At 46.7% G+C, this 12,073-nt stretch overlaps 1 protein-coding gene across 10 annotated transcripts in view; it reads right to left on the bottom strand.

Moving 5' to 3' along the window:
* Positions 1–31: 31 nt before the first annotated feature.
* LOC129502831 (uncharacterized) overlaps positions 32–12,073 on the bottom strand; it is a 196,942-nt gene continuing 184,900 nt past the window's right edge. For 5 of the 10 annotated variants that reach the window (XM_055314643.1, XM_055314644.1, XM_055314646.1 and 2 more), the window contains one exon: positions 32–3,520. In XM_055314643.1, coding sequence (XP_055170618.1) covers positions 1,746–3,317 — 1,572 coding nt within the window. In that variant the 5' untranslated portion in view covers positions 3,318–3,520 and the 3' untranslated portion in view covers positions 32–1,745. Of the gene's footprint in view, positions 3,521–4,955; positions 5,488–8,994; positions 9,148–9,579; positions 10,608–10,653; positions 11,149–12,073 lie in introns of those variants that run through there. The other 5 variants (XM_055314650.1, XM_055314647.1, XM_055314651.1 and 2 more) reach the window with 5 other exon arrangements.

The following is a 12,073-nucleotide window of genomic DNA, read 5'->3' as shown; positions in this document are numbered from 1 at the left end:
ATTCATCACTTGCTTACTTCCCTTTATTTTTGCACCCCAGATATAATCATCCCCCAGGCTCTACTCTGGGTCCTTCCCACTCTTTGAGCCCCTTCCGTAACCACAGGGTGGTCCAAACTCAAGCTTCAACCAGGTCTGCATGACCTACTAGTCCAGTCCTCCCACCAACAACCACACAGTAAAGCAAAACAACTCCCTTTCCCAAGTTTACTTTTCCAAGGATGTTATCATTTTCTCCAGGTACTCATGTTCAAACCCCAGCCTTTTTCTTAAAGGCTTTCTTAAAGAATTAATTTTATTGGGCAGCCCAAGTGGCTCAGTGGTTTAGTGCCGCCTTCGGCCCAGGGTGTGATCCTGGAGACCCAGGATCGAGTCCCACGTCGGGCTCCCTGCATGGAGCCTGCTTCTCCCTCTGCCTGTGTCTCTGCCCCTCTCTGTGTCTCATGAATAAATAATTTTTTTAAAAAATCTTTAAAAAAATCAATTTTATTGATGGATTCTCTGAGATGTAGATATTTTAACTCCCATGAGAGTTAGGATCCTGATCACTTTATATCCAATGTTCAACTAAACTAACTTTATATAGAAGTTTCAGCTATACAGCTACACTTCAAATTCCTCCTACACAGTCCCGCCAGGTGATGATGCGTAGAGCATATTTCTTCCTGTCCTTTCTCTGTTCAATTTGCTTTTGGCACTTCCTAATTACCTACAGGACAAAAATCTAAAAAGGAAAATATCTATTTTTTTGAAAGATTTTAAGATTTTTTTAAAGATTGTATTTATTCATGAGAGACAGAGACACAGGGAGAGGAAGAAGCAGAGTCCCTACAGGGAGCCTGATGTGGGACTTGATCCCAGGACCCCAGGATCACGCCCTGAGTCAAAAGCGGACGCTCAACCACTGAGCCACCCAGGTGCCCCAAAATATCTACTATTTTAGCACCACTTTCCCAACTCATCACAGTTCTTGCCCCTGGATGGCTGTTCTCAGGTTCAATCCCTGGAACATACTTGATGTGGCCTGGCTGTCCATTTGAGCTCATGTTATGGTCTCCATTCTCACTCCAAAGAACAGCCCCCAAATTTGTATCAAAATTCACCACCTCTACATGGGACTGCCCGTTCTTAGCAACTCCACCTAGATCTATGTCCATCACTCTTTTCTCTATCTCCTGTCCTTTCCCACCACCCAGGTCTGCATCATCTCCTATAGCTCTGTTTCAAATTACAATTCCTAGAATGCAAGACCTAAAACTTGGGATCTCTGCCAATCCTACAAACATGGGCATCTACATCTTTAAACATTCTTTCAGTAGCACCTGGGTGGCTCAGTGGTTGTGTGACTGCCTTTGGCTCAGGGCATGATCCCAGAGTCCTGGGATCAAGTTCCATATCAGGCTCTCTTTGGGGAGCCTGCTTCTCCCTCTGCCTGTGTCTCTGCCTGTCTCTCTTTCATGAATAAATAAGATCTTTAAAAAAAAAAAAAAGAACAATAGTGTTTCTCCATTTTGAAACTATGATCTATGGCTGCCTTTGGATCCAGGACCCAGTATGGAACAAGCACAGACACCAAATAGGATGAGCCTGTTAGTCATTTACGTTCCCAGGACTTATGAGAGGCTCTCTTGGACTCCAACCTCTCCTGCATGGCCGTCGTACATTCCCCTCGGAACTGGCCATCCTGTCCCGTCACTCTGCACACTACAGGGATGCTCTCATATTCTCCATGCTTTAACCTGTTCTTATTTCTGGCGGGCCACACAAGAAGTTGGGAAGGGAGACAGCACTCGGGTGGCATCCTGATGATCCTGCCAGCTTTGTGATAATTGAAGAGGCCACAGGGCCCAGTAGACTAAGTCTGCAAAGAGGCGGTCTAGCTCCTCCATTTCACCTTCAACTTCCTCTTCGAAGTCACAGTCTTCTGAATCCTCGGGAAATACAGTGTTCGAAGCAGCATTTTTCCTCACTAAATAGCCTGTGTTCCCACTTGAGAAGTTGCTCAGGGATGTCTGCTTCCTGCCGGTCACAGACTTTTGAATATCTGCACACTTCTTGAAGTTCTCGTGCTCCTCCTCCTCAGTCTCATCCTTCCTGGTCATTTCTTCATCTGTGTTCAGTTCCCCAGTCCTGATGGTCTTTCCCTGTGAGCCCTCAGTTTTGCAGGCTGGTAAGGACTCCTCATCTTTGGAAGGCATTTGGTCAGGGGATTTCTCCAGCTCTGCATCCTGCCACCAGCTGCCATCACACTGAATCCCCGCATCTACCCCCTTGCTGTTCATCTGGGCCAACCAGGCGGGGTTAGGAACATACTTGGGGAAGCTGTCCCTCACCACCTCATCCAATTCCCCACACCTGACTGCCCCTTCCTCTGTTGTCTTTCTGCTTTCTGGTGATGGCTCAGGAGACTGTTCGTGTTCTGCATCCTGCCACTGGCTCGTATCACACTGAATGCCTTCACTGACTTGGCTGAACTGGGCCAGAGAGGTAGGGGGAGGGACATAACTCTGAGGGCAGGTGTGCGTCTCTACCACTTCACCTTCATCCACTTTCACAAGATGACCATGGCCTCCACTGCCATTGTCTGGCATGCTCTCCCCAAAGCTAATGGGACTCTGGGATCTGGACTGTAGGCTCAGGTCCTCAATGGCCTTATTGCTGGAGCAGAATGGCCTTTCCTGCTGGAGCTGATTGCCATCTCCAGAAGACTGGCACAGACTGGAGTTTAGTGTATCCTGGATTTCATCTCTGTCTTTTGCTTCACCTGGAGAGGACAGGAATTGGGGAACAGCTGCACAGCCTTTTTCTTTTCCCAAGTTCATGTCCCTGATGGAGCCTGACTTTACCACCTCATCATGTTTTACATCATGACACTGTTCTGACCAGATAGTGCTTTCTTCATCTTTACATGTGATGCTGCCTGCACCCTCATTACGGTTACAGAGCTCACTTCTACTTTCACAAGGACTCTGTGAAATCCCACTATGCTGCACCAGGTTCTCTGGCAAGGCCTTACCATAAGTTAGGTTATACAAATGGATAGTTTCCTTCAAAGTCTTCCAGAACTGTATTATAGGGCATCCTTTGCTCTGTTCTGGCCTCATTTTTGCCTTCTCAGGTACATAGTGTTCTTGAGGTGATATCCTGTACACGATGTTATGAGAAGGGCTCTCAGGATGTGGCTCCTTCTTCTGGACAACAGAAGACAAAACCCTATCTGTTGCTTTAGGAGTTTTGTCGTTTTTTGTGTCAATATTAGAAGTCAGGATACTGGTCACCCTATTACCTTCTGAGTGGGTGTCTTGTTTCTGCGTCATGTTTTCAGCCTGATGAGGTTCAGTCTGAGTCTCTTTCGTATTTGTTTTCTTTCCATAGCCACTACACTGCCGGAACTGTGCTGTGTTACACAACACAGGTCTTCGGTTAAGTGCAGTGGGCAACGGGGACTGAGGGATGAGGAAGCCAGGATACTCACGGAGTACCACCGAATATGGAAAAAACAGACTTCCGTTTCTGAAACCTAGGAGGAGAACACAGCAGTGAGCCACTCTGTCTCCTGCAGCCAGTCACAACATTCAGCCAGTATGCAGCCATGTGGCCACACCTACCAAAATTATCCTTTGACCCAACTCTGATCCCTCACTCCAGAGACAGTATTTGAAGGGCTTGTCACTGCCAGTCAGGAAATGAGGAACAATGATCCCACTCCTTAGGATGCCAAAAGGCCCTCATTATCTGGTTTGTCACTGTATTATCTCACTCTTCCATTAAGCCTATAGGCTGTAGCCTTTTGTGGATTACCCCTCAGGCCAACTACTCTTCACTTTTCTGGGATATCATCTTTCTTTTTTTTTGAGGGAGTGGGGGAGATTGTCTTTCCATACATTCTTCCAACTGCCATCAAAATTCTTAAGGAAAAAACACATTTAAAAAATTCCACCATTGTGACAACAGATGGACCTTGAGGGCATTTTCTTATGAGAAATCAGTAGGAAAGAGAACAATAAATGCTCTAAATGCATAAATTAAGTCCTCTATTTCAATTGTACAGCAGTATGTACTGCACATGTAATTAACATTAAAAGGTGGTAGACGGGCAGCCCGGGTGGCTCAGCGGTTTAGTGCTGCCTTCAGCCCAGGGTGTGATCCTGGAGACCAGGGATCGAGTCCCATGTCGGGCTCCCTGCATGGAGCCTTCTTCTCCCTCTGCCTGTGTCTGTGCTTCTCTCTCTCTCTCTCTCTCTCTCTGTCTCTCATGAATAAATAAATAAGTAAATATTAAAAAAAAAAAAAGGTGGTAGACACCTGATTCGGGATATGTAAGAAGCTTAGAAGTCACTTACTCTGAACACAAAAAGCTGACCTGAAAAATAAAGAACTCCTGTCATCTTTCACAGCAGTAGGTTACAGGGCTTAGTGCTACACCCAATGTTAGAAAGGTATGTGAATCCAGACAAGCTCAATTTATAGGCACTCAAATCCAAGAAATAAAAACTCCATAGGAACCAGGATAGGGTATGGAAACCTGAATTGTTATTGACAAACTGCAGGCTCAGGGTCAACACATCTGAGAGTTAAAAACTTCAAGGGCCCATTGCTTTTTTGAGTTTTATCTTCTGTAGCTCAACCACTTTCTCACAGTAAATCTAGGGGAAAAAAAACCCTGTGCTTCCCTCAGGAAGAGTGAGAAAGAGGCATTATGACATATACCAGGAAAACTCTGCTCTTGACAAGACTATACCTCAGAACAAGCTAGTTAACCGGACCCTAACTGACCAGGGGCAGGGTAGGCAAATACTTATCTCAAGTCCACCCTAACCACCCTTCCCTATCCAATGGGAGGAGGAAGGTGAAGTGAATGTATAATTCATAGTCCAGAGGCACAATCTCACTAAAACACAGAGACCTAACATCACAGTCCTTCAATAACCGTAAGACTATCACCCCTGTCCTACCTCCACAACGTAACGTGTCACTAAAGGCCTATTTAGAACAGTTCCCTCGGGATCCCTGGGTGGCGCAGTGGTTTAGTGCCTGTCTTTGGCCCAGGGCGCGATCCTGGAGACCCGGGATCGAATCCCACGTCGGGCTCCCAGTGCATGGAGCCTGCTTCTCCCTCTGCCTGTGTCTCTGCCTCCGTCTCTCTCTGTGTGACTATCATAAATAAGTAAAAATTAAAAAAAAATTATAGAACAGTTCCCTCAATCCAGTACAGAATGCCTAGTAATCAAGAAAACATTATAAGATCTACCAAAAGCCAAAACCTGTGTTCTTTACCAAAAAAAAAAAAAAATCACTTTAAATATGAAGACGGGGGGTGGGGGGGTAGTGCCTGGGTGGCTTGGTCAGTTAAGCTCCCGACTCTTGATTTCAGCTCAGGTCATGGTCTTAGAGTTGTGGAATTCAGCAACGTGTTGGGCTCTAAACTCAGCGTGGAGTCTGCTTGAGATTCTCTCTTTCCCTTTCCCTATGCCCCTCCCCCCCAAAATAAATAAATCTTTAAAAGTAAATAAATATAAGGACAGGAATAAAAAAATAAATGCATAGAGAAACAGGTACCATGCTAATGCTAATCAAAAGAAAGTAGACAGGTTTATTTCTTTCAGACAGAACAGACTTCAGAGCAAGGAAAGGGATCAGGGATAAAGAGTGGCATTGCATGAAACATCCACTCTTCACTGAAACGTAACAATCCCTAAAGTGTATACCCTTAACAGAGGCTGAAACTATGTGAGGCAAAAAGTGATAGAACTGCAAGGAGAAATAAAATGACCCACTGTTACTGTTGGGAGACTTTAACACTCCTCTATCAGACAGGACAGACATAGCGGATTAAAAAAAGCAGCAAAGACAATCGAACACAACAGCACCCTCAACACATCAGAAATAACGGACATCCACACAGACTACTTCATCCAACAGAACAAGTTATCTTCTCACACCTACATGGAACATTCACCAAGACAGACTATATGATTAACCAAAAAACCCTTCTACAAATTAAAAAGTATATTAATCATACAGTGTCTGCGCTTAGCCTACAGCTGAATATAGAAAACAAAGATCACGATGAAATCTCAAATACTTTGAGATTAAATACAAACTAAGGGGATCCCTGGGTGGCGCAGCGGTTTGGCGCCTGCCTTTGGCCCAGGGCGCGATCCTGGAGACCCGGGATCGAATCCCACGTCAGGCTCCCGGTGCATGGAGCCTGCTTCTCCCTCTGCCTGTGTCTCTGCCTCTCTCTCTCTCTCTCTGTGACTATCATAAATAAATTAAAAAAAAATAAAAAAAAATAAATACAAACTAAGCAACACTGAATCAACAAAGAAATCTGAGAAGTTAAAAAAAAATCTGAGAAGTTCTAAATATTTGGAACTAAGTGAAAATACAATTTAGCTAAATTTGTTGGATGGCATGAAAGCAGTGCTTTTAACTTAGAGCTTTGTAAAGATCTAAATATCAATTATCTAGCCTCTAACTTGGGGAAGATAAAAGAAATACTATAAACTCTGTTCCCAGATTCCATAACTAGACAAAATCGACCAATTCCTTAAAAGGCAAAGTTCACCAGATTCATAAAAGTAGAAATGGACATCTATATAGATCTTTAGTATTAAAGAAAATGAATCAATTAACTGATTACCTTCTAGAACAGAAAGCACCAGGCGCAGAAGGGCTCACTGGTAAAGTCTACCAAACACATTGAGAAATTACAAATAGATCAATAGTATAGAACAGAAAGCTCACACACAAACCCACATAAATATAATCAACCAATGTTTGACAAAGGAACAAAGGCAATACAATGGAGCAAAGACAGTCCTTTCAATAAACTGTCCTGGAATAAGTGAACATACATGTGCCAGAAGTGATTCTAGACACAGACCTTAAAACAAACACCCACCACAAAAATTAACTCAAAAATGGACCACAGATCTCAATGTAAAATGCAGAAACTAGGAGAGCTAGAAGAGAAGAGGTATCCTAGATGACCTTAGGGATACTGATGACTTAGCTACAATACCAATCCACAACCCATGTAAGAATTGACAAGCTGGACTTTTTTTTTTTTTTTTAATCCCCCACCCCGCCACCCCAAGCTGGACTTCTTTAAAATCAAAACCTGCAAAAGACACTGTCAAGTGAAAAGACCATTTACAGGTACACAAACTGAAGAGATTAAAAACTCCATGGGACTTTTATTTGGGAGAAATATACTTGTATAATACATGTGATAAAGAACTGTTATCTGAAACACCCAAAAAAAACCTCTTAATACCAAAAAAAAAAAACCCCAAACTCCCATTAATAGGCCAAACCTTAAGAGACACCTTAAAAATATGCAGATGGCAAATAAACATTAAAATATGCTCCACATGTCATCATGGAAATGCAAACTAAGGTAATGAGATACCACTACATAGGTATTAGAATGGCTGAAGTCCTAAACACTAACACTGAACGCTGGTGAAGATGAGGATCAACAGCAACTGGTTCACTGCTGTTGGGAATGCAAAAATGGTACCGTCACTTTGAAGGTCTGCTGTTTTCTTTCAAAACCAAACATACCCTTGCCAAAACCTGGAAGAGACCAAGATATACTTCAGTAGGTAAGTAGATATCTAGGGTCATAAATCCAGATGATGAAATGTTCAGCAGTAAAAAATGATTTGCAAAATTATGAAAAGAAAAAAGACTTAAGTGCACATTATGTGAAAGAAGCCAATCTAGAAAATGTACAAGCTATATGATTCCAATCTAACTTTCAGAAATAAGCAAAGCTATGGAGGCAATAAAAAGATTAGCAGTTGCCAAGAGTCAGGGAGGATGGAATCATTAGTATGCAAAGCAAAAAAGCCAGGAGCAATGACCAACTCAAAAGCACCCCTCATCAAGGGCTCCTGGGTGGCCCAGGTGGTTAGGCCTTGGGCTCTTGATTTTGGCTCAGGTCAAGATCTCAGGGTCAGAGGAATAGAGCCCTGAATAGAATCTCAGCATTTGAGATTCTCCACCTCTGGCCCTCCACTCCCTGCCCACTGCCCCCTCCAACCCCACCCCTGCCTGCTTCCTCACATGGGCTCTCTCTCTCTCTCTCAAATAAATAAATAAAACCTTTAAAACTTTAAAAAATAAATAAATAAAAACAGGCAGTCCTTGTCACACCTAGTTTTCTACCTGGAAAACAAGTTGCATAACGTATACGTCTTATCGTTAGTAAGATAACAAGAGTAGATTTAGCAATCTTTACCAGAGTTGAGGGGAGACTCACCCTATGGATCTGCCCTGCCTAAAGCCCCCTCCTACCCCATAACGCATAAAATCCTAGATGTCTACCTCCCAAACATTTAACTCATCATTCTTCCCCCAAAGTACTTTTTTGGACCACACTGTAACAGCTTTTAGAATCTTTAGACCTTGTTGAAAAAATTATAGGGACTAGGAGCTCTAAGGTGCCTCTATCAGACTGGTCTCATAACATAAAATTTTGGTTTGACTCCTGTGTAACTCTGGGCAAGTCCTTGAACTGAGGTCTGAACCCCAGTTCTCTCGTTTGCAAAGCACAGACAGCAATAATAGCTAGCTCATGAGGTTGAGGTCAGATGAGAGAGCCTACTTCCAGTATTTGACAAAATAACTGGCATATAGTTAGAATTCAAATCTACTTTTTTTTTTTTTAAGATTTCATTTATTTGAGACAAAGCAAGAGTGAGAGAGATCTCAGAGGGAGAGGGAGAAGCAGATTCGCAGCTGAGCAAGGAGCAGATGAGGGCCAATTCCAGGACCCTGAGATCCTGACCTGAGCCACAGGCAGATGCTTAATTAAGCCCCTCAGGGACCCCCAAATTTTATCTATTAAGGTGAACTTCAAACCCTGCCCCCGTATGCAGGAGGGTGAGGAAAAGAGAAGTCGTGGACTGCGGGGTCAGAAGACCTCGGGCGCTGCTTCAGGGGGAGCCCCCCGCCCCCCGCCGACCTCCTCAGATTCCTTACCTGCCCCCGGAACACAGAACGGATTACCGGGGAGATTCTGGTACCAGGGACCCGGCTACGGCGGAGGGCCCACCGCGTGCACGTAGCAAAACGGCCCGGCGGTACCGCCCTCAGAGTGAGCGCTGTTTTCCGAAGAGGAGTTCGTTTTCTGCGCTGAAAAACAGGCGTTGGCGTTCAGGCGAGGCCAGCGCTGTGCCCGCCGCGACGGAGGCCGTCGTCGGGCCCCCGCTCGGAAGCCCAAGCCTGGGGGCGGGGTCCCCGCCGTCTCTGCCGCTCGCCTGGCCTCGGGGACCCGGGCCGAGCCGCCCGCGGGCGGGGCCCCTCCAGCTGGAGCAAGTCTCGGCTCCCTGAGCAGCCGCCGCCGCGGCAGGAGGGCGGCTGAGGCCCGGAGGCCACGGCAGGAGCGCACAGGCCGCGGCGCGACGGTCTGGGCAGACCCGGGAGCTCCTCTCCGGGGCGTGTCCTGCGCCCCCGCCTCGCCCGGGGCCGACCCCGCGCCCTCCCAGGCCGGGGAGCCCGCGCCCCGCGCCCCGCGCCCCGAGCCCGGCGTCTGCCGACCGCGGCCGGTCTGCCCCGCACACCCACCTGACCCCGAGCAGGCTCCGCCACGCGGACAGGCTGGCGCCCGGCGGCCCGGCTCCCGCCCTTACCTAGGCTGGCGGGCACGTGCCGCCTACTGCGCAGGCGCCGCCCTCCCGCAGATGGCCCGCGCATGCGCTCTGGGCCCGGCCGGCGCCCAGCCCGCCCCGCCCGCGGGCACCTGGGGCGGCTCAGGGCCCTTTTCTGCACGCGGCTGGCTGCAGCGCGGGAACGCGCAGGTGCTGGTGCTTCCAGGGGACCCCTCGCTCTCCCAGGCGTCCCTTCCGTTCGAGGGCGTGCGGTTAGGATAGCTGCTGTCCCCTCCTCGGAGCTCCTGCCGTCCTTCCCTCCTTGGGCCTAACGCCCTGACCCTTAGGGAGAGGAGCTGACCTAGGAGGAGAGGGAGAAGGCGGCCTGGACGGCGCAGGCCTGAGGGAAGGCGATGCACAAGGGGGGGTGTTCCAGCCTGCTTCCCGCTGCGGACAGAAAAAGCAGGGGTGCAGAGGCCCTGGCGGGTAGGGCGCTCTTGGTCGGGAGAGTGAGGGGCGGAGGGCCTGGGGAGGCCGCCCGTGGGCCCGTAGGTGGGCAGTTTGAGCGGGAAGCTGGCACACACGGACTCCGCTGGTTTGGTTTTGGTTTGGTTTTTGGTTTTTCTTATTCATTCAGAGAGAGAGAGAGAGGCAAAAACACAGGCAGAGGGAGAAGCAGGCTCCATGCAGGGAGCCCGACGTGGGTGGGACTCGATTCTGGGTCTCCAGGATCACGCCTCCGGCTGCAGGCGGCGCTAAACCGCTGCGGCACCTGGGCTGCCCGACTCTGCTGTTCTTTGCACGTGGGAGAAAGGAGAGTGGTTAACGGGAATCGTGGGGTTGGAAGGAGGATTGTGAGTTTCTAAAAATTGTTTGGCTTTTTAAAGATAGAGATTTCAGTATCTTTATGGCCAGAGTGGAGAGATGGGTAGATGTTACCTATAGAGGAGAGAGAAGGGATGTTAGTTAGGAGGATGTTCTGAGGAAGCAGTGTGAGGTTAGCTAAGCCTGGTTGTAATGCTTTGCCTTGGACACAAGAAAGTTAACTCACATAGGAGGGACATGAAGTCCTGAAGGCAGGGATTTTAGTGCCTTAGCATCTGATGACCTTGATTTTTTCAATGGAGGGCAGGAATAAGACTTGCAGGGAGCGTTGGAAATTTGGAATGGGTGTCTGCATTATTTGGTAGAAATTATGTTTGACAGAATTTGCCCCGGGTGAAAGAGAATAAAGATTTTCTTTCACATAAAAAACTCTGGAGGTGGACTGCCTGAGTGCTGGTCTGGTGACATCTTGGCATCACAGAGTGCCCAGTCTCTTCTTTTTTTAAAAAAATTTTCATTTATTTATGATAGGCACACAGGGAGAGAGAGAGGCAGAGACACAGGCAGAGGGAGAAGCAGGCTCCATGCACCGGGAGCCCGATGTGGGACTCGATCCCCGGTCTCCAGGATCACGCCCCAGACCACTGCACCACCCAGGGATCCCCTCTTCTCTTTTTACTCCAAAATCCTTAGCACTGACTTCCTTCTTCCTCATGATCCAAGATGCCTCTTCCAAGCACAAAGCAAGGGGAGGGACCGCAAAAGGATTAAAAAAAAAAAAAAAAAAAGAAGAAGCAGCGCCCACAGCAACTTCTGCTCTGTGATCAGTCTTGTTCTTAAGAAGTTATACTAGAAAATACACGCAATATCAATTATCTCATGGTTACCTACAGCTGAAAGGATGTTTGGGAGCTCTTGTCTTTTAAAGGGGTATGTTACTTGGAATATGATGGGATACTGTGACGAAGAAAGAGGGGAGAATCGGTGTTAATTGGGCAAATAACTGTTATATTGCTTTAATGAAAGAAGCAGTATTTTCCTACTTCCCTTTACTTATACAGAGCCAAGTCATTATCATCCCTTCTTCCCTTCACAGCTAAGTTTCTTCATAAATGGTCATAAACACTCTGTCTTCCCCACCTCCCACTTCTTCACTCACTACAAATCTAGATTTTATTACCATTGTGCCCATGTATTCACCCTTACCGAGTACAGAGGAGGATGAGGACGCTAATGAACCACTTGCTGCCAAAAGGCATTTAAACTTCAGTCTTTATGTCACTAAACCTTGCATCCCAGGTACTAGCCAAACTGGTTCTACATCCTGCCTTTCTTCTTGTTTGTTTGGGGTTGTTTGTTTCTGTTTACCCTCCTCAAAATCTTTTACTGGCTTCTCTTCCAAAATTTTCTCTTTAATGTTCATATTCTCCCTGTTATGGTCCTTAGGTTTATTCTCTTTGATTCCACTTTCTCTTGCTGTATTTTCAACCATCCTCAGGGCTTCAAATACAACTAGCATATTGCTCACTCCTAAATCTCGATCTCCATTGTATCTATCACACATTTATTTCTCAACGGAAGACTTTTGTTGTTGTTAGGATATGTACAAAGGATGATTTTTGTTCACATCCTTTAGGTAAAGCAAT

The sequence above is a fragment of the Nyctereutes procyonoides genome, unplaced genomic scaffold (assembly GCF_905146905.1).
Source record: "Nyctereutes procyonoides isolate TBG_1078 unplaced genomic scaffold, NYPRO_anot_genome, whole genome shotgun sequence".
NCBI classification, from domain to species: Eukaryota; Metazoa; Chordata; class Mammalia; order Carnivora; family Canidae; genus Nyctereutes; species Nyctereutes procyonoides.
Note: the sequence above shows the minus strand (reverse complement) of the source record. Positions and strands in the feature narration are given on the sequence as shown.